This window comes from Neolamprologus multifasciatus, chromosome 17, assembly GCF_963576455.1.
Source record: "Neolamprologus multifasciatus chromosome 17, fNeoMul1.2, whole genome shotgun sequence".
Taxonomy (NCBI): Eukaryota; Metazoa; Chordata; class Actinopteri; order Cichliformes; family Cichlidae; genus Neolamprologus; species Neolamprologus multifasciatus.
In genome coordinates, this window is record NC_140455.1 from 14,386,537 (window position 1) to 14,409,445 (window position 22,909).

At 38.1% G+C, this 22,909-nt stretch overlaps 1 protein-coding gene across 2 annotated transcripts; it reads right to left on the reverse strand.

Annotated features, from left to right (window-relative positions):
- Positions 1-958: 958 nt before the first annotated feature.
- prrx1b (paired related homeobox 1b) lies at positions 959-15,749 on the reverse strand. Of its 2 annotated transcripts, XM_085138518.1 has the most exons (5): positions 14,861-15,749; positions 9,412-9,587; positions 5,846-6,027; positions 3,796-3,830; positions 959-1,841 (listed from the first exon to the last, which is right to left on the reverse strand). In XM_085138518.1, exons 1-5 carry the CDS (start codon positions 15,105-15,107, stop codon positions 1,786-1,788), a joined length of 696 nt encoding a protein of 231 aa, XP_084994644.1. In that variant the 5' UTR covers positions 15,108-15,749; the 3' UTR covers positions 959-1,785. The 2 variants fall into 2 exon arrangements, with proteins under 2 accessions (XP_084994644.1, XP_084994643.1); XM_085138517.1 differs by lacking the exon at positions 3,796-3,830 and having other exon boundaries at positions 14,861-15,743.
- Between the last annotated feature and the right edge of the window lie 7,160 nt (positions 15,750-22,909).

Consider the following 22,909-nt stretch of genomic DNA (forward strand, 5'->3'; position numbering starts at 1 on the left):
TAAAAGTGACATACAAGTCAGGAAAAACCCTAAAATCTCATCAGTGAACCGTTTCTCTCCTTATGACTAACATTTGCTCTGCTCTGTAACCGTTTGACAGTGTCGGCTTGCATTGAAGATACTTGAATTATGAAAAACTACCCAAATTACTGTGTGTAAATGAAGATTTTCATTCTTATAAACAGTTTAAGGCCTACATACCACTGAGTTTTGTACAGATTCGTGCATAACAATAAGAATGAAGGAGATGTTGCAAACACCGTTCAATACATATGTAATGTTGCTGACACCACTAACGTAAAGGTTTAGGCAAAGTGTAAACTTATGCAAATGACAATTTCTTGAGCCGTGTTTTCATACGATGGCACGCATGCCGATTTTTTTTTTTTTTAAGTCCACCAAATTAAAACACTTCCTCATCAGCTACGGTTTCATTCAACCTGGCTTTTACAGTCTGGGAACACCATTCAAAGACCAGTATCAACTTATGTTTGTTGACAGTGAAGGTTATGAGGGGCAGGGAGAAGAAACACCTTGTTTAAGAGTCATACAGTTAAACAAGACCCGAGGGCCTCCATAGCAAGGACAAGATTTCGCCGCTCATAAATATCCTATTTTTAAGATGGAAATTTCAGGTTGTGGTAATCAGGAAAACACCCCTCCCCCAAGCCTATCCCCCACACAAAGCAGGAGGACCTTGGGGTTTCTCTGAAGGAGCATCTGTTCTCTGGTTGTAAATCTCTCTTTTTATGGGGTGTGCATGAGGTCCGTGATCAGTTTGCTTTCCAAATGGTCTGATCTATAAACACACTTATTCCTTATAATTCTTGAAGCATAATTCAAGGCTGACTGATCATAGGCAGTATATTTTTGTTATAATAATCTGCAAGCGTAAAGACTCAGTCAGGGACTGTTTAAAGAAAGTGTTGGAAACCTGGAAAATATTGGAAAACAACTGTTTTCTCCCTTCTGATATGTGTTGAAACGGCAATTTTATTGCTTGAAACGCATGTTTATTCATATACAAGTTTTTATTCTGTTACAAATAAAGGATATCATATGAAATTATCTACTGATTTTGGATTCAGAAATACATTAGCCTCTCCTTTATATTGGACTATTACATGAAATTCAAAATGTGTTGAAAATGTTTGTTTGTCAGTGGTATAAAATGGAAAGAAATGTGAAAAAAAATTAAATTGTATAAATGTCAGAGGAAGTCATTGTCATTTTGTTGAAGACATAAAAAGAAAGAAAGTAGATGATCCCAATTATGGTGTGTAATTTTATCCAACACCATAGAAAAAGTGGGATTCCATGTAGTCCATATGAGTCTCCATTTAAGCAAGTTCTCTGACTGGAACTAACCCTCCATTTAAGTCACAATCACAAATGCAAAACTGTGCAGATATTTGGCTACAGCATCCAGTCTAGATGTCTTTTTGTGTGAACAAGAATTCAGTGATGCTGAGGAGAAAAAGAAAACTTGGCTTGGGGGAAAATCCTGCCATCACACGGTTTTGCACTTTTGCACATTGGTACATTGATAGTAGTATACCATCATGGCTGCTCCAGAAAGAAAAGAATACTTCTTGATCCAGAGTATGTGGAATAATGTTCATCCCAGAGACAATGTCCTTCTCTGGGGGGGTGTTGTAGTAGAGAAGGCTCCTTCCCTTCCCCTGGGATCCCCTAGCCTCTCATTGTTTCAGTTGACTGTGGGCACCTGGTTCAAGCTGTACTCCTTGGCTTTGAGCCGCAGATTGGCAATGCTGTTGGCCATGTTCATTCCCTGGGATGTATTGGTGTTGGAGCAGGTGGGTGGGTAGGTAGCCATGGCACTGAGAGAGGAAGGAGGCAGAATAGGTGAAAAGTTACATCATCTGTGGATTACAGTATCACCTGCAGCTATGTAAATATGTAAAGAAACAAAAAAAACAAAACCTTTTAAACTAAATGTGACATCAACTACTCTGAAAGCTAAAATTCCTACAGGAACATGACCGGTGTTTTTGCATGTTTGTTTTCTAGGCACCAAGCTAGTGGTTATATTGTCTGTAAATAGCAGTATGTGAAACCTAATGAGCAGAAATCAGAAAGATAAGCAGAAAGATAAGCAGAAAGATAATGACCCATATATATACAGTGTTGGGGAGTAATGGAATACATGTACCGCCGTTACGTATTTAAAATACAAAATATGAGTAACTGTATTCCGTTACAGTTACCGTTTAAAAAGGTGGTATTTAGAATACAGTTACTTTGTTGAAATAAATGGATTACACTGCGGTACTTCCCTGTTTCATATTGTCGCGGGTCAGGCCTGTTTGGGTTTTGTTTGACAGCTACGTTCTGTTGTTCAAGGTGGCAGCGTTACGGTTGCCATGGTTACAGGGTGACGCTCTCTCTCTGCCTGTTTCCTGGGTGAGAGAGGCCTTTTTGTTGTTGTTGTGCTAAGCTAATAGGCAGAATGCTACCGGTATAGCTCTAAAGAATGTAGCATCATAGGCAGTGTAGTCCGTGCTGCAGGGAGACGTGCCATACACGTTATGTGTCTGTGAGCGAGGGAGGGAGAAGAAGGAAAAGTATGAGCTGTCATCGAGCAAAAACGGGAGCTGGAAGCATGTAAATATAATAATAACCACTGCAGCCAAGAAGAGTGCCTGACAGCCCAGTTGTAAGTAAGCTATTAAGACTCGACTGTACACCGTGTTCTTGTTTTCCTCCAAAAACAATAAGTTCCGTTGGAGCAGCCTTTCAATGCCTCTCTCTGTCTCTCGCAAGCAAAGTTGACCCAGATAACAAAGTAAAGCTAGTTTTCGGCTATAAGCCCGACACAGAACCCACCGTATTAGCCAGAGGTCCCTTTACTACGGTTCGGAGTGGCGGACCTTCAGTAACAGTAATAAATCACAGCAATAGTACATTCATGTAGTTGTAAACAGCATGATAATATATTAAGTAATCCAAAGTATTCAGAATACGTTACTCTCATTGAGTAACGTAACGGAATACGTTACAGAATACATTTTGGGGCATGTATTCTGTATTCTGTAATGGAATACATTTTAAAAGTAACCTTCCCAACACTGTATATATATATATATATATATATATATATATATATATATATATATATATATATATATATATATATATATGAGAGAAAGAGAAAGAGACTCTCTGTGGGCAATATTTTCTGTGGCACTCACGCTGCCACCATTGGATACCAGCTCAGGGATAATGCACAGTGAACTCTTGGCACTACAAAGCATTATTGCTACAAAGATTTCTCTGGCTGCAGCTGTAGGGTTTGACATTTTATACTCAGTTTCAGAACTGAGAATTACTGTAAATCATGACCAATGTAACCAGAGTCACAAAAATGTTGCCCAGGAGAGCGCTGTCATTCTGTGCGATGTTCATTATCTCGTGTAGTGTAGCACAGAGGGGTCAGGGGGGTCAGCAGTGGATTTAATATGGTTTGTTTTCACATTATCACCTCTTCAGGAGGGTCACAGGATCTATCCCCAGCCCTCAAGTGCTGACAGAGGGGTTAGATGAGAGACAGGGAGAGGAAAATGGTGTTTTGATTCACCACAATTAGCTTAAAGTTAGATGTGTGCAACAGATTATAGTTGCATATGAAGGGTAGAAGGCAAAGATTTAGAGAGTTTAAAAGGCAGAATGAAAATGTAGGAACAGAGGTTGATCTTTAACTCAGTATTACAGCATTTAAAGGTCACATTCACTCAACTTTCACTACAGTTATTAAAATGGAAAGACTACATGTACCTATTTTAGGCATACATGCTTGCCAGTCGTTTCTCCTGAAAACAAATAGATCAAGTTGTCATTGTGAATAACATTTTTTTCATCATTTAAATATTTTCATTACATGCAAGATGTAGTACTTGGCTACTTAAGTATTTTTAAGTATATATATAACTCAAATATTTTCACTTGAGATTTCTTTATTGTCATAGTCTCTGGTTTAAGTTTTTCTTCTCTACAAAAGCAGTCTAGAGTCCTTTACTTTAGTCAGGAACATCTAGTTTTAAACCAGTTTATACCATCACAAATTAAACGCTTTACATTCACTACATTCATTTCTTGCAAAATCTTCCACTTTTGAGAGGTGTCAGTAAGACACTTACAAAACATTAGTCTACACATACCTAGAACAATATATAAAAATGTTTGAGTATAATATTTTTTGAATATACAATTTGTTATTTCAAAAAACGTTTGTTTTTTTTTTAAAGAAGGTTTACACTAATGAATTTGAACATTTGGGTTTACAGTGTAATCGTTCAGAGACAGTCTGCACGGCACTGCCAACACAATCTGGCTTTAGATTATTGTGCGATATTATTTCATATTCAGTGCTATAGAAATGAAGTGGAAACATTTTCTGCCTGATTTTTCATCAACGAGAAATAAATGGACAGGCCAGGCATTTAGGGATGTATAGACTTCTAATAGTTTAAGCTGAAGAGACCTTTTTTTTATATAAAAAGAAAATGACTTTCAAGAAGTAAATTTGGAAGTAAAATGCAGCTAAATATTTATGTGTTTATGAAGATTAAATTTGGGTTAATGGTGATTTTTTTTTAATACATGTATATATTTTTAATCTGCCATTACTTTATTTTTATTTTTTAACAAATCCTTTAAAAAGAAGATTAAACTCATTTGTCTGCTTTTACTATTAAAGACTAAACTTTTCCTTTATCTCTAGATTGTTCCACATTGGTTCACATTTGCTAAGGATTTGTAATAACCTAAAGCTCAAATTTCAAACAAATGCACTGGGTGATTCAGTCCTTTTAATTAGAAATTCATTTTAGTGATTAATCACACAGACCTCGTGTATGTGTGATTTGGTCATAATAAAGTGTGCATGTTCATTGTAATAGAGGAACATATCACATTTGAAAAGCGGAGAGCTGTTTTATTTGCTGTTTATTTATCTAACTGTTTGTTGTTTTGTCTGTCAGCAAGCTTACCCAAAAGCAATCAGACTGAATTCATTGAAACTTGGTGCAGATGTGCATCATTTTGTTTAAGGCTGCACAAGAGGACATGGGATGTTTAACTGTTTTGTATTAAAGCTCTGTTGCATGGAGGCATTAGATGCATGCGGCTTTGGATACACAGAATATGCTGCAGCAGTGAGCCTTGGTTTGTCTGCACGGACAATTAGACAAAAAGAAAAATAACATTGTTTTACTATTCGAAATGCACAAGGCATCGCTGTTGGTGTAGAAATATAGTTTGAATGGACTGTGTGTGTGTGTGTGTGTGTGTGTGTGTGTGTGTGTGTGTGTGTGTGTGTGTGTGTGTGTGTGTGTGTGTGTGTGTGTGTGTGTGTGTGTGTGTGTGTAAACTGTCTGAGGTATAAGTCCGTTTGAGTTCAGGATCACAGGAGATGAAAACTTTTAGCGGAACAATGAAAAGTATGTGCAGGTAGGAGAGGAGGAAATTAAACAATAACAGAACGCAGCATCTGTGTGTGTGTGTGTGTGTGTGTGTGTGTGTGTGTGTGTGTGTGTGTGTGTGTGAGAGAGAGAGAGAGAGAGAGAGAGAGAGAGAGAGAGAGAGAGAGAGAACTGTTACGGTGATGTTACTGCTCGTGTTAGTGGTTATTTCTTCTGGCTTTTTATACTTTTTCCACCTTTCTTTCTTCCCTTTTTCTGGGAAAAAGGAAAAATTTCTTGGGAAATTGCTAATAAATGGAAGTCCTTCTCTAAACTGAGAAAATGAATTCCATTTGTATTCAAAGTAGGCTTTGTGCACAGAATGTGGCTACAAGGTTATTAGGTGATGTTCGAGGGGACTATACCTGTAGGGCGCAGCACTCCCCCAAGATAGGTAGTCATTGGGGCGGGGTGCAGGGCGAGGCACAATTGGCTGCTCCACTGCTGTCACATCTCCTGAGTAAGATTTGAGGAGCGAGGCATTTTTGCTGGCCAGCATAGCTCTCTCGTTCCTGCGGAACTTAGCTCTCCTGTTCTGAAACCACACCTGGAAAGTCAAAGGACAGAGCACATCATTTGTCTTTTAGTCATCGCTTTTTAATCTTCATGACTATGAAAGCACTGCTCCTTTAATCCAAACATACTGCAGTCTCTTCCCGTTAAAGAACCAATGAGAAGAGAATTCTTCCTTTGCATTGGTTTTGAGATTTGGTGTTATATAAATAAAGCTAAACTCAATTGAATACAACTGAAAGAGTCTCTTTGGAGGTCCTGCTTCCAAAGAGAATCTCATTGAAAAAGCTTCAACTTCTCTCAACAAACTTTCAACCATAGTTAATAGATTTATTCAACAGGTTATTATGATTTCATTAGCTAAATACACACCTACCACCCAGTATGCCAGTGGTCCTGCTTAAATATTTCTGACACTGATTAGATATCAGGCTTTAAAGAAAGCCTTCCCTAATATACTTTTAGCCCCACTTTCTCATCCACATATAAAGTAAACTCTGACTCCAATAAAACAACATGGTGATGCCCAAAATGCTAAAATTTCAGTTTTTTCCAGACTATTAATATTTATAGCTCAGGCACAGCACTGTGAAGTATGAGGAACTATGGTGAGTCTTTCCAGACTCATTGGTCTTTTTTTTTTTGTATTGACCAAAATGTTGGTCAATTAAGCAAAGAAGTTTTTTTAATATACTTTAAGTTTTGACCTTGAAAGCTGGTAATGTGTCAGAAACCTCTATCTACATAGTCTGGGCACATTCATAGAATTTCATAATTCTCCATGTAATTGCCAACTTTGTGGCCTGCTCAACAAACCGCATTTTATCTCTAACCATGCAGTGAAATAGAAGCCCTAAATGTTTCTCGTGCTCAGTGTGTCCGAAGTAAGATGTTTTTTTGTTTTTTTTGTGGTATCCTACAACAGTTTGCAGTCAAATATGCTAAAATTTCTCAGTCAGCACTGAATTAAGTCGTATGACATCAGTAAGAAAAAGAGGTTTTATATGGTGTTTCACACTCACAGTTTCACTTGTGAGGGAAAATTCTGAGCTGTTGGTAAAAGCTCTAAAATAAAGAAAGTCATCCTCAGACATGTGTTCTCATACCCAGATCAGGATATAATGGCAAATCAGTAACTTTGCTTTTTGAATGGCCTAACAAGTGCTTCATACATGCACTCCATGGACCATATTACATTCGACTATTATTTACAGGGATAATCAACGTTTTGATTTTGTCTGAAGATCTATAGAAATCCCTTGAAGTTATGATTGGTCAGTGTAACAGATATTTTCAGATATTTTTAAATATCGATCTATCATTATGGTTTTTTTTAATAGTTGTGTCTCACTCTTCAACACATTTTAAACACAAGAAAGCTCATTTTCTACATTCTGTACACAAACAGCAATTAATGTCAATTAAAAGACAAACACAGTATAAAACAAATGCTTCATGTCTATTAAATTGTAGTAAAATCTTTACCCATAAAGGAGATCCATAAAGACCACCTAAACTCTTGTCTCCAATCCAAATATCTAGTCTAATGTCTTAAATGACCATGCGTCCACACGCTCTCGCTCGTGTGTCCATGCTTCATCTATAGTTCACCTCTTTCCGTCCTTATCAATTCCACCCCCCACCAGCACAACCATCTCATTAAGTAGATGATGACTGAGGTGGAGGATGCTGATGTTTTTCCTTACTCTGAAACTGAGTTCCTTATTATAAGTTGTATGCACTCAGAGGGGCTTGCTGACGCACTGCCTCAGGAATTACCCAAAGTCTTTTATCAAAGCATTTCTGCATTGCTCTCTGCTACACATTAATCACAGATGTGCTGCTTGTCTCACTCCCAGATCACTATTTCCTCTTTCCCTCTCACTGTGGCCACAGAATAAATACTTTCATAGTTTTGTATAAAGATAGCACTGATTTGTTTATAGACACTGTATATATCAATACCTGCAAGAAATGCACGTGTTTAATTATTAGTCATAAGTCACGTGTTTCTAGGGCAAACCTGAGTGCATTTAGGAAAAAATGTTTTCTTGTTTATAAGTGAAGAGTGGCAGATTATCCAGTACAACCAAGAGAAAACCAACAAACACTGGTCATAAAGCTGTGAGGACAAAGAATGAGCTGAGTGTGACGTTTGCATTTACATAAAGGTCATCTCAGAGTCTGTCTGAACTGGGGCTGCTGAACGTGCTGCTAATTACCTGAAAGTTGATCGCCTGTGTGACAGCTATAAACTCAATGACATTTACATGTTTTGTAATTAATAAAAACATTTATAATTATGTTTTTTTTTATACATCCATTTTCTTTACTACTTTTCCACCTAAGGGACATAGAGGAAGGAGACATAATGTGAGCGATAGGATACGCCTTGCCCATCTTCAGTCCATCGTAGACAGTCAACCACCCGCTCTCACTTTCACACCTATGCCCAAATGAGAACCATCTTATCATATTCAACATGCATGTTTAAGGTCTGTGGGAAGCAGAAATGCAGAATATCAGATGTTCGGTGCACGCAATCCTTCATGAATTCAAAACTTTTACTAACAATTGGAAACATTAATTTCCATTCCATTCCCATTTCAGAACACTATACATCACAGTTTGTATCTGTTTTTGCGGCGTTCATATCAAAGTCAGTAGTTCATTCTCCCACTGACAGCATCGTATTTAGCAGCCCTTTTGTTGCAGCACTTGTGTGTTTTACACATTTTGTAAACAACTGAGGAAATTAAACATCATTACATCCACTTTTCTAATCACGGTCGGTTCACTGGGGAGTTTTTGCAAACTGCTAACAGACTTTACAGTATCAGTAATTATCTAAAAGATCACTCTGGCATGATAAGAGATATTTGTCAGCTCTTATCAGTTTAGTTCAACACAAAATCTAAAGCTGTTAATGACTTTTGCCCATTAGGAAGGATTAATAACTAAATACACTAAGTTAAAAGCTAACAGATGATTTGGCGCTGTGAGGAGTCGTGCTGTTTGTGTGACCGCGTGTACTGCAGTTTCCTATTAAAACTTTTCAGCTTAGTCAAATATTCATTTAATATATTCTATTTTAAGATTTGTATCATATAAGTTTATATCTGTATATTAACAGAAAGTTATTTATTTTATATCTGACTCATTCTGGTACAACACTAATTTCAAGTCTTATAAGTGCATTTGTTGTTTCTCTGTTTACCTACGTTAGAATCTAGCTAACAGTTCAATCAAATGTTCAAATAACAGGAGAATCAAATGTCAAGGAATCAGTATTTGTCGAAATAAAAGTATCAGAATGTGGAATTATTACTGAAAGTTTATAATCTCAGGAAAACATCTTTTTTTCTTTTTTGCCACGTAGCATTGAAGCCACCTTCCTGTGGCAATACCTTTTTCATACCTGCACTCTAGCCTCAGTGAGGTTGACCCGGCGAGCCAGATCTTCTCTGACGAAAGCATCGGGGTAGTGTGTCCTCTCAAACACTCTCTCCAGAGCTTGGAGCTGGCTGCTGTTGAAGGTGGTCCTGTTCCTGCGCTGCTTTCTCTTCTTCTTCTCCTCTGTGTTCATCTGTTCATCTGCACAAAGAGGAGGAAGGAACTTTATGAATCAGAGGAACAGCTTCGTTCTGCTCAAGCATTACCCAAAAAATCAAACGACTATATAATTACAGTTATAATTGCAATTAACTATAAGTGTTATTGTAACGGTTATATTGTTATATAATTACAGCAGGAAGCATTGTCTGCATTGACACACAACCGCTACTGCAGACTGTAAGACAGTTTGAGTCACAAATTAAAATTAATAAAACTGATTGATCGATACTGACCGGATAGATACACTACCACTTAAAGACTGATGATTGAGGTCAACAAGTTGAGGTTTGTTTCTGCTCAGTTAGAGCAGAAGGTCATTTATTAAGTTTAATACGCAAAGAATGACACAACGTATCATAGCTCTACATTTTACTAGAGGAAGACTTGACTTATTAACAGTACCTTTTGTGGTTTATCCTTATCATTATTTTCTTGTAAACAAACAATATTTATATATAAAACTATATATTATATATGAATATTTACCCTCATAGAAAGTACAATTTCTTTTAAAAAGCTGTTAAATAATTTCTGGATCTGCAGAAACACATCACTTGGCTCTTCACCTAACTAACTAGCACACAAGCCAAAAACAAAAGTAACAGAATCACTTTGGCAAAAGTGAATGTGTAATTCATTATGGAAGAGCTCCATGTGCTCAGTCTTATAGTTCCTGCTGGGTGAAATCAGTGTTGGTGAATTGTGGCTGCACAACAGGACCACAAACTAACACTTTCACACAGAAAAATAAGGCTGTGATCTGAAGTGTTCCTAATTACATCCACACATACACACAGTCTGTAGTTATGTGCACACACATATGCAAAGGTAGGACGTTGCTCAATACACTCAAGTGTTTCATGCTACTTAGCAGTAATAACATTTTGAGAGATTTCAATCAACTGAGACAAAAAGAATCATTTGTGTTTTTGCTGCTACAGATTTTGTGACTCTGATTGGGATTTTGTATTCAGCACATTCGTTTTGTTGGGACAGTAATTATTTTTAAATGTGTTATTCTTTATTTTGGGGTTACACGAAATCCATAAACTTTATCTAATGAACAAGAATGGCAACTATTGGCCGTGTTTCTGGAAACATCTGTGTGTATTTTTTTTTATGTAAAAATCATTAAGTAGAACTTTTATTGCAGTACTTTTTACAGACCAGTTTTTCTCTGAGCTTTCAGTCACATGCTCTGGAAATTTTGTGGAATACATTAAAAATTAAGAGTTATTCACAACATTCATCCGTCGGGTAATGTGTTACCTGATGGAGCTGGCTGCTGTTGAAGAAAAAGTTTTAGTCCTTTGAATCTTTATTTAAGTCTATGCAAACTACTTCAACTTTCATGCTCATTTACAGTTTTATGCACTTTTTAAAAAAAGATTTCTGGAGCATGTTTGTTAGTAGAAATATGAACTTTCAGCCAAACACGGGATATTGTTGTTGTATTCATTCATTTTTTGCACACACTCCTGGCAGTGTGTCAAACATTACTCGATCGTCGGGTAACCTGTTTGTTTAGCTGTCAACATTTCTTCTAAGATTTGCTATCAGTTAATTAGTCGATTGGCAAAAAGAAAACCAAATGTAAACTTGTTTACCTTCTGGAATCGAAAATGGAGCCCTTAAAAAGTGATGTCTGTCTGTAACTCTTAATGAATTTATTTCAGTCAAGCTGACCACAAAGTGTTTTCTTCTGCTGCTCCATACAAAGGATTTTTACAGGCCTATACATTAAAAATAGCAAGAGGAAAAAAAGCAAAGACAGAAAAATAATTAGTTGTAAATAAAAAAAAATTGTATTCTTGTGTGAATTTATGATTTTTTTATGTCCATATTTTTCACTTTATTTGCTTCAGATTTTGATCGTGTGCTGCTGTTGACCCGATTATTTGTTTTACTGCTGCAACCAAATGTCTCATTTGTTTTGTTTGACTGAATCTTCACCTTTATTTCTGGATCGAGACTCAGAAGCTGAAACCATGAACAGTTATAAGTACAAATAATTATGATTTTTATGGTTGCAGTACACAGCGTTTAAACACAATTGCTACTGCAGGCTGTAAGACAGTTTGAGTCACAAATAGATGTGTGTGTGCGTAGGTGGGGTGGGGTGCTGAAGGGCTGGAGTGACAATGTTCATTTTGGTTTCTTTGAGCCCTTTAAATCGGTTCTACTTCACATTTGAGGCCAACCCATATACTGAGGAGGAGAGTGCAAAGATGCTTCATTAAATTGCTTAACTAAAACAAATCCATGAAGTGATATTTTATTCCTTAAGTGCTTGAAAGTAATAAAAGGCAGTAGCTACTGTATTCATATTTTTGCCTTTATTTTATGCGCTAAATGCCTTAAAAATACCTTAAACCTAAAACTACAACTACCCCCATCCTTTGCTCTTCTTCTTCATAATCCAGTTAATCAGACTGGCATTGTGACCTTTTGTGGGCATCCTGCCACCATGAGGTTTAAGCCAATAGATTTTACTAATGGCATCTTCATTTCATTTCTATTGAAAATAAAACGTAAATCTGGGAAGGAAGGACTGAATCCACAATGAGAGTAGTTTGTGCAAGTATAAGTACTTTCATGACTTCTCCAGGCCTGTTTTTTGCTTTTTTACATTTTAATTTCACAAAGAACAATGACCATGTTGCAGTACCACAGACAAAAACAAATAACCTCGTTAATTTACATGAAAATGTGTGTGCCTGTTTTCTTTCTTTCTTTCTCTCTTTCTTTTTTCAAAAATATTTAACATGGCTACAGCACCAGTTTCTTAGAAGTGATTACAGCAGCTCTGCAGACACCACGGTCCACAGTTTTGGGCTGAAACTCTGTTTATTAAATTGAAAAGAACAAATTGCAGTCAACTGGAGTTGTAAAGGCCACACATGGCAAACCAACGACCGCATACAGCTTTCTCACCAGAAACCAGCGTTTGCGCGTCTCCAGGCTGGGAGTTAAGGAGCGAATTGTGACGCCCTTCCCGCCGACTTTACAACAGGAGAAAAATGGACAGCAAATAAGATCTGTCAGAACCTAAAAGTGCGTCTAAACTTTCAGTTAAACATATAGGAATTAAATGTTATTATATAATTTAAATTAAACATTTTGACTGCTAAATGACACTTTTAGGGCGATTCAGCAATAAAAAAATAAAATCAAAAGATTTGTAGGCCTGTATAAAAAGTATTTATTTACAGTATTCTATCGGACTTCATTTCTAGATTTTAAATAAAAAAAATATGACAGGACAGAGGACAGTCCACACAAAACGGAATCCACGCAGGTATTTTTAACAGTACTTGTATACAATTGTAAATTTAAAAAAAATCTAAATAAAAAAAAAGCGTATTTGAAAACTACAATTCCACGCGAGTTTTCTTCGTGGAATAAAATATTTGGAAACCTTCATGGATCCAAATGCCGTCACGTAGAGGTTTATTGAGAACGCAGGCACAAATATCTTTTTAAAAAACTCAGCTTCCCGAAAAGACTTTAATTTAATAGATCGTGCAGCGGGTTTGGTGTCGCACAGCTTTTAATTAACCCTCCAGGGTGATGTTTAAAACAGCAAATCAAAGCCATCGCCATCATCAGCACCATCATCAGCACCATCACCATCCTTCTGGCAGCTTCAAGTGTGGTCAACACGTGGGACTATAGATTGATCTCATTAGCAGCGATCAGTGAAAGTCAATTAGTCCTGCTGCCAAGACAAATTCGTTAGAGGGGACCTGATTCTTAAATGAAAGTGTAGTTGGCAATTTTTTGTTATTTTATTTGGATTTTTACTAAATACGTTTTTTTTTAAACTTGGACTAAAAATGTTTCAAATGTTTGAATCAGTTTTTGCCTATAATAATAATAATAATAATAATAATGTACTTGTGTAATAATTCAGATCATAATGTTAAACTTGCTCAAGTCTGATTTCTTGTTTAATGCAATAAAAGCCGGAAAACTAGCACTACAGTTTTTACTCATCACTCTAAAACATTTGTTTTCTAAATCCGATCGATTCGTTCCTTCTGTGGTTTGTCAGAGTCACGTTTCCACAAATTAAGAGCTGATGAGATGCTGTTATTTGATTCTTTAATTGTCGGAACGAGGACACGCGCGGTAATTATGACAAATGACTAGGCTCTGATATTCTGAAAGTGTTTGACAGGCTGAAAATAACCGTAGATTAACGACGTGACCCGGCCACTTCCTCCTCCATATTTCTCACAGACGATTTTTTAGCCTTTAAAAATAACAATAACACTCATTAAAGGCTATAACGTTTGTGTCAACTTCTGCAAATGGCCCTCTGAGCAGAAAAAGAGGAGGGGGAGGAAGAAGGGAGCGTTTATTTACTCTCTCAGCGGTGAGGTGGAGAGGACGTGCAGTGGCATTTTTTATTTATTTATCTATTTGTATTTGTTTGTTTGCGCTGAATTTATCCAGGTTCTTGTCGGCTTCGGCAGTGACGTATACCAAAAGAAAAGTTGGAAATGTTAACCTCGATTCTCACAGTGGAATTCCAACGGCAGCCCAGGGATTAGATCCCGCCTCTGTAGTGTCAAAGATATCGGCTTCATTTTTGCACACCCAGCGGGGATGAGGCCTTGTTTAAAATGTTTTCTAATAAAAAATTGTGATAGGGCTATGCAAATATTCACAAAGCATAAGTCACACCTGCGCACGTCTACATGACTCAGTCTGTTTTCAAAATTCATTATTGGTGTTTTCTTCTTAAATGTAGGGCAAAAAAAAGCGCCCTGCTGAGGTCAACAGTCGTGGGGAAAAGATTTATTACTCCGAAGTTAGACTTGTAAGGTGACTTCACTGACCATGTCCACCATCAGCATCATACTTCACTGACATCAGAGTGTTAATGGTAAATTAATGGTCATTTTGAGGGGGAGACCGTCAGGGATGATGCATTGCCAGAACTCACTAGAAGATTCCTTCCATGCGCGCGGCTTTTCGCAGAGCTCCGTTCGTGTGGTCTGCGCGCGGACACTCGCCAGCAAGTCATGAAAAGAAACGCGTTTAGTTTTCAGCCTGTCAAGAGAACTACTTTTGTCTGCGATTTGATTTGTTTCCAAGAAATGATGAATGATAACTTGTGATATCAACAGCGGCTAAAACAGTTCGCTGAGGATTATTTCAAATAATAAGGAAAAAAACGTGTTATTTTGAGCTTCTCGGCTTCGTCCCATCCTTTTAAAACATCTTTTCATCAGCATTTCACTTACTTTCCTGCTGGGTCGTGTCGCTCCCGCTAGTCAGCCCCGGGGATTCCAGCATATTTCTCCCCGTCTCCCCGACGCTCTCGTCTGCCTGGGTACCGACCATTTCCCCGGCCTCTTCCAGATCCAACAGATGGCTGACTGAGAAGTTCTTTTTGGCTTGCAAGTTGTCCAGGTTAGACGTGATTGGGCTCTCCAGGCGGTTTGGTATCGTAGCTTGCCTGTCCATTACATGTGCATAGCTAGAAGTCATGACGCAAGTGGGAACCAGCGGAAAAAAAGAGAGCGGTAATAAGAAAGAGAAGCGCAAGTGAGCCAAGTAGATCCGTGCATGCAGAAAGCACTAGCAGCGCCTCTAGAAAAACACAGCCAGATAAAAACTCGGGACTTCCGAGCAGAGGGTGGATCTGTTCACATCCAAATCAGCAACGGAGTTCTCAAACGAACTTGCTCCTGCTTTCCCCACTAAATCTTTTTACAGCCAATACATCCAGCAGTACGAGTCAGAGAAGAAAATGACCGACCCGTGTTCGTCCAGTCGCGTTTTTTTGTTTCAATTTCAAGAAATCATATAAGAAGAAGAAGAAGACGTTCTCTTCCTCCTCGGTTTGAGCCACATATGAGCAGGAAGAGTGGCCGCTGCTGCTGATGACGACCAGATGCGTAAAGTTCTGTGTGCGCACAAATCTGGCTCAGCTGCAGCTAGAGGCACGGAGGCAGGACGTTACCGCCTCACCTTCAGGCTAGCGTCTCTCTCTCTCTCTCTCTCTCTCTCACACACACACACACACACACACACACACACACACACACACACACACACACACACACACACACACACACACACACACACACACACAGCTGGAAAGAGAGACTTGCTGCACTACGAAAGTGGGCCGATTTTCAACCGCACTCTTAATAAGAAGTCCGTAATTGCGTGCTAACGCTTTTGCTGTGTCTGACGTTTTTCATGACCCCACCACCCTCTTCCCCCTCCAGCTGAAAACATCACATCAGCAGCATCGACAGCCTGCCTGGTGTTGGTCGTTTTTCTCAGATAAACCTCAGCTTGAGAGTCCTTACGGGGGATGCAGGAGGCAGCAGAGTGTGAAGGGAGGCACGCTGTTATCTTTGTGTGCTGATAAACCCACTCTGAATGTCCTGCGGTGTGCCACCAGTTAAATCAACCATAACCAGTGCCAGTCAGTCTATCCACAGGATTGTCCGCATGAGTGCTGGCTGAGCTGCCAGCCTAACGGAGAAATGATAGAAGCAAATTACAGGGCGACTATGGCACCAACCATCCATTCTTTCACATTTAGATTTGAAACTGAAAACCGTTCCTTAAACTACAAACTAATTACCAAGGCCAGCGAGAGGCCCCACAAACATCAAGTGTATTTTTATAATAGTGATAGTTGTTTGTATTTTATCGTGATTTTTAACAATGTTTTATTCTTCTTTTTTTTAGATCGCGAAAAAGAAACGCACGAGTTTTACATTTCTTGACAGTGTGTTTATTTGTATGTTACACGCGATGTTCCTGCCACTAAATACATTCTAAAAACAAAAGAAAAAACAAACTTTTTTTCTTTTTTCTTTTTTGGGTCAACCCACACTTTGTTAGTGCATCTACAAATGTGTTTAGTGGGCACCATGTCTAATCCATGGTTATCTATATACAGGCACTTGAATAGGCACTGAACTGTCAGGCCTTTAAAGAAATTGAAAGGAATTTTTTCACAATTTTTTAAAACGTTATAATTGCAAAATATGCAAAAATCTACATGAGCTGCACTTAAAAAACGCAGATCCCATTCAATAAACATGACATCCTGTTCACAAATATTGTCCAGGATCTAATATATTAATTTACCAGCCAACCAGAGCCTGACAGCCTTCCCCTGATAGCTTCATGATAGTTTTACCTCTTTCATCACACCATTAAAATATTACACCAGACTAGGATTTTCAGGTACTTTTACAAATTCCCCTTTCTGTCCATAGCTGAATGCTGAACTAATGGCCTTAAACAGTTTCAGTTTCACTGGTGCCAGTAAAATTTTGATATGTAATAAAAGGCAAAAATTCTGTTTATCAGCTGTAATCTTTTCAAAGCATTGAAAATTAAAGTCAGAAATGCTGGATACAGACCAAAAGACATATCGAGGCGTGTTATATGAAAAGGTAAAGACCATACAAGTATCAAAGTGTGAGTCTAAATGATCCCCCGTGAGGAAGAACCTGGCAACGGTCAGAAGGAAAAAACTCCCTTTTTTTAGATAAGTGAGATGAAATAAGAGACAGACAGAGAAAAAACAGGAGCATAGCTAGGCCACAAACAAACACACAAACAAAAAAGAAAGAAATACAATGTGAATTTATTGAATTTCCTCAAACTGGAGATCTGGGGGGATTTCCGTGTTTCAAATCAGCTAAGGATGAAACAGGCTGAGTATGAAAAAAAGCAGTAAGAATCATTTATACTGGTACTAGAATCGTAGGGGATTACCAGCACATTTGCCAGTTTTTTCTTTCTTTCTTTCTTTCTTTCTTTCTTTCTTTCTTTCTTTCTTTCTTTCTTTCTTTCTTTCTTTCTTTCTTTCTTTCTTTCTATCTTTCTATCTTTCTTTCTTTGCTAGATAAAATATAGTGGAGTGAAATCTAGAAAAGCATGAAATGCTTTGATTATGTATTGACTCCTGCCTGATACACAAGCTAGAGGTTAGCTGACTGAGGGAGGTTGAGGGATGAAATGGAAGGAGCTAATGTTGTTTTAAATGAAATGGTGCTTAATTTTTCTACTAACTCAGCATTAAAAACACTTTTATATATACAAGTGTTTCTTTGCAACTCTTGTCCAAGGAAGCTTCAGACTGAAAGAGTGTGTGTGTGGGGATTGAACCGCTTAGCTTCCGATTCGTAGATAACCTGCGCTACCTCACGAACCACAGCCACCCAGTTATGGCAGTGGGGTCATGTATTCAGATGGCAAGAGTTGACTCTAGGCTCTGAGGTGCCATAGACGTCCTGTAGCTTCCAGCCCCTGATCTGGGAAAAGAACACTTGATGCCATCAAAGGGCCACCGATTGAATCCAGATGTGCCTCACTCGCTCTTTCCATGTATTTAATGAAGGCACAGGGATAGAGTAGACTTTTTCATCATTAGCTTTCCCCCAGATTCGCTTTTCATGGCTACAAGTCGATTCTGGTGCCAGCTAAGGAAAAAAAAAGAAGAAGAAGAAAAAAAAACAGAAAGAATGAAAAATGGGGGGAAAAGGCCTCCCCATGACTTAAGCTCAGTGTTCTCATTCAGGGCCCCTAGTCTTTGTTCTGAGCCCAATGTGAAAGTGACTTGTTTGCCCTGGCTGCTACAGTTTGTCTGTGGCAAATCGAAATGTCCAAACATCTCTGAGACGAATATGCCATCCTGCAGAAGTGATGTTAGCAGGAAAAATCTTTGCACGTGGCTGAAATGGTTTAGAAATCAGTATCAGGGTTAATCAGTATCAGGGTTAGCACAAAAGTACTTTGCAAATGATTTATTTGAGCACATTATTTTGCTGTTACAATATACGGGTTTAATATATGAATGGAACATAATCTAAAAACACCAAGCCTCAAACACATTTAAAGCACTTCAGAGACAAATTATAACATGGTTCAAATACAAAAATGAGTATTCCACTTATTTCAGCTTCATTCAATAGCTTGCACATATTTAATGTTTCCAATAAATATCATTGTATCAGTCTGTGCATTCTAACATAGCTGACAGACTGACAGAGCTGCCCAAAACAGGAACATAGGCCATCAAAGTCAGAGATATTCAGTCATAAATGAATTCCAAGATGTAGAAAAGCCCAAGTGTTGTGATCACGTCATACCAGTAACATAAGCACTGCTTTAATGAGACTGTTTAAAAAAAAAAACATGCCTAACCAAGTTTAACATTACCATATGAATACAAAAAATGTATGCTATCCATTTCATTGTTGTTGTTGCAACACTTTTTTGTATTTATTCTACATTAATGTGACTTTCTTTATTCCCAAAATCACAACCAACAGTTAATTACAAGCTTCAAGTGGTTTTGTGTGTGTGTGTGTGTGTGTGTGTGTGTGTGTGTGTGTGTGTGTGTGTGTGTGTGTGTGTGTGTGTGTGTGTGTGCTTTTTTACATGATGTGTTACATCATCTGTTTGAGTTTGACAGGCAACTTCTGGGCTCAGATTTAACTTCAATAAAGTGCATCTCACAAATCTTAGGGCTGTGCACAAGCCAAAAACATGAATGGTCATAAATTAATGCAAAGTTTCACAAAACGGGTTTTGGTGATTTTTGAGTGCAACCTGATCACAGACTCCTGAAACTTTACTCTCTATTTTATGTCAGAACTGAAAGTGTGTAGAGGGATAATTAGAGTGTGCACTGTTTTGCAGTTGGTGGAGGGAAAGTGAAAAAGTCTTTATGAAGCATGTCTAAACATGTTCTTTCCCTTGAACTATTCTATCATATTTTTTTGTTTGACTTGTTAATTTTCAATCTTCAGCCTGCATCTGCACTCTATAAGGTTTCCATCCACACACAAGAAAATACAGAACAAATTTGACAGATTCTGGTTGATGAACTTTTTAATATGTAATGTTAAAAACAACCACTTTCAGAATCCAAAATTAATGTCAAAAAGAAATTATACTTCTATAATAGTTAGAATTGAGCCGCAAGCTGATGGGTTCCATTAAATTAATTTTCAGAATTCACAGATGGCACGACCTAAATATTAGCAATGCATACGCATTGTAAATACATAGGCATAGAAAAATACAGTGACTTATATGCTGATGTTAGTTTGGTTGTGTATTGGATTTATTTTTCAGGTTTTGTGATATTTTCCATTTATATTTAAAGTCATATCTACAAACTGAACTTTGCTGCTTTTGTTTAGTTCATTAGATTGTTATTGAACTTGGAGAAAACAGTGCATTATGTCACTTACAGTGTAGAAATGTTTTTAAAATAAGCAACCAAAAAAAGATAATCTGAATACTAAGATCAAAACATGGAAAATGTTGCACCTTATACAAAAACGGACAGTCTCATAAGAGTGTCATTCCACAAATGTTTTCTCTTTATTTGCACAGAAACAATTTAAATGCAAATATAGCAGTTACAGCTAGTCAAATCAAATCACTCGTGCACTGTGTGAATTCTGCAATATGTACTTAGAATGCGCAGTAATAATATTAATACTGTATTCTGTCATTTTGGGTCCATGCACTTCTTCCACTATTTGCCAGTCAAAATATACAGATTTAAACCAAAACCTCCCTCTTGGTCGTAATGTGTTTTCTTTGTCTGCTCATTGTGCATTAGCTCAGTCCCTCTGTGTAGCCTTGGCCCCGGGCTGAGGATGATGATGATGATGAGGGGCCCGGCCCGCCGCCGCCGCTGTCCAGTGACCCCTGGTGCTGATTGGAGTAGCGTTTTGGCCCCTGTCCTGTTTTATTTCCCTAATTGGGAGTAAATGGCCTCCTTGTTGACTCTTTACATCCTGTGCAGGGAACCATATGTTGCACACACGCCCACCCCCTGCACGCCGCCTGATTGCAGCGGCTGCACCGGGATTTCTTCTCGCGTACCGACCGCTGCGGCTCTCTCACACAGATTCTAAACTGATTACAGTTTTCAGAGACAGCTATCGGGGTTTAAGTAGGAATGGCGATAGATCAATAACCATAGACCCCAGAACTGTGCAAATCATCTGACCCTGTTATCGTCTTAAGCTCACAGAAAATAAGGAAAATGTGTTATTTGCTCGAGTACTTCTGATATTGCATTTCAAAACATAACATTTAGGCCTACTAGGCTGAACTTCACGCATTTTATTCATTTATGCGTTTATATGTCGTAATGCTGATTTTCCTATTATGAGATCACGAATGGATAATATTGCTTAAATAAGCAATGTGTTTAAATAAAAAAAACACACAACTATACAACATAAAGTGCCTAGTGAGGAACAGACGGCAAAAAAAACGCGAGCTTTGTATGAAAATATAGAATATTCCAAACTTTGATGGCGATAAAAGACGTTCGCGCACAAACAGGCATATACAATAACTTTATCTCCATTTGGAATGTGCAAAGTAACTCCAGCTGTCAGATAAACGCGGTGTAACAGTAATTGCGCGTAATTGCGAGTAAATGTACTTCATGTATGTGTCCCCTCTTTATATTTTATGACTGGTTTTGTTCCGCTGCTCTCTCCATTGTTGCAGGCGGCTCACATGCAGCACTGTTGTAACTGTAAACGGTCTGTGGTGTTCCGACATAAAAAAGCAAATCTGCTCCTGATTAAAACAACACGGAGAGTTTACAGAACAAGTGGCCGTGTGAGATTAATTCGGCCGCGCTGATTCTCATTATTACAAAGCCCCAGAAACCGCTCGGAACAGCCTGCAACCAGGGACTCTTTAGAACTCATCATCATAAGACATACTGTGTAAATAAATAACTACTTCTCCTCATAAAGTCTTGGGTCCGATATTTATGTGTTTAAGATTTAATTCGTCTTTGTTTAAAGTTAGGGTGACTAATTTCATTTGATATATAAATGTATATGACTATTTGTTTTATTAAATGAGTTTATTTTTATTTCTTTCTCCCCTGAAATAAATTTCTTTTCCTTTTAAAGTAAAACAGCCTTGTCGAAAGATTTCTTTGAAAGTGTAGCTGAAACAGGCACAGCACGATTTCAACTCTATAGTTCACATTTACAAAGATTGAATCTACTGGCGGGATCCTGAGCATTAATTCGGCTCAAATATTTAAAATTCAGAAACAGAAGTGATATTTGTTTCATTTTCTGGTTAGTTTCTTAATTTCCAGAGCAGACCGTTAACAGAATAAGGAGGAGATCCTGTATAAAACACCGTTTCCGCTCAAAAACGTTGATGGCACACATGCTTATCTTGTGCCGTGGTACTGAGGTTGAGTTCAGAGTTCACTCTGCGTGGAGGTGAAGTCCGGCTCGTCCAGATGGCTGATATTTTTAAGAAAACTTGATTTCCCCCCACCCCCGACCCCCGTTTCTCTGTGGCTGCCGGACTTCTCGGGTTTCAGGGTCTTTCTCGGCCTGTCGAGGGACGGCAGCGCCACATAAATCACACTTTACTTTATAAACCCTCTGCTCTCTGAAGTCCGACTCAGGACCCAACACACACACTCTCTCACACACATGTATTTCCAATGTACAAGCGATTGCTGTAGATTGAAGCCCCGTTGGATGCCTTAATCTGCGCTGCCTGTATCTTCTCATTTTTCTTTGTCATAATTCAGAACACATTTCCTTTCACAGGGAGTCCCCTTCGGAGGTATCTGGGAGGACTGCAACAATTTTAGACTAAAGCTGTAGGAGTGATGAATCGAATGTAGAATAAACAATCTTATTTTTGAGCATATGGGAGAATGTATAGTCTAACATTGTCAATAAAAATAGAAGAAACGTTAATAAAAGCAGCCGCAGAATAAAATAAAATAGCTGAAAACAAAAGTATTTTGCCGTGTTAACATACATGTTTTTTTTTTAATCAAATAGTTGCTTTCTAGTGCAAAACTTATTGAATATTAGTTAAAAGATGGAAGGGCAGAAATTTAAAACAGTCATGATTCTACAGGGACCGTGTTTGTGTCAGGTGTGCTCCGATTCTCATGTTTCTGTGTGTGACTAAACTAGAGTCATATTTGTGCTGTGATTCCTCCAGTACACAGAGCAAGTGGATATTATAAAGTCCTCTAAATCTGACTTGTGCATTGCATGCCAAATGGTTGCATTCATGCTGCTAAAATTACTGTATATTCTGGTTATTTATGTCATTTTTACTTGTGTGAAATACTCACCCTGGAAAGATCAAACGATCTGACTGAGTGACTACACAAACTACAAATCAGACCGGATGTTTTTTGCAAGCTTTTGGTATGTGACAGCGTTTCAGACTAACCAACCCTCTCATGTTGCCACAGCTACTCATATAGATGGAAGCAGCATTTAATG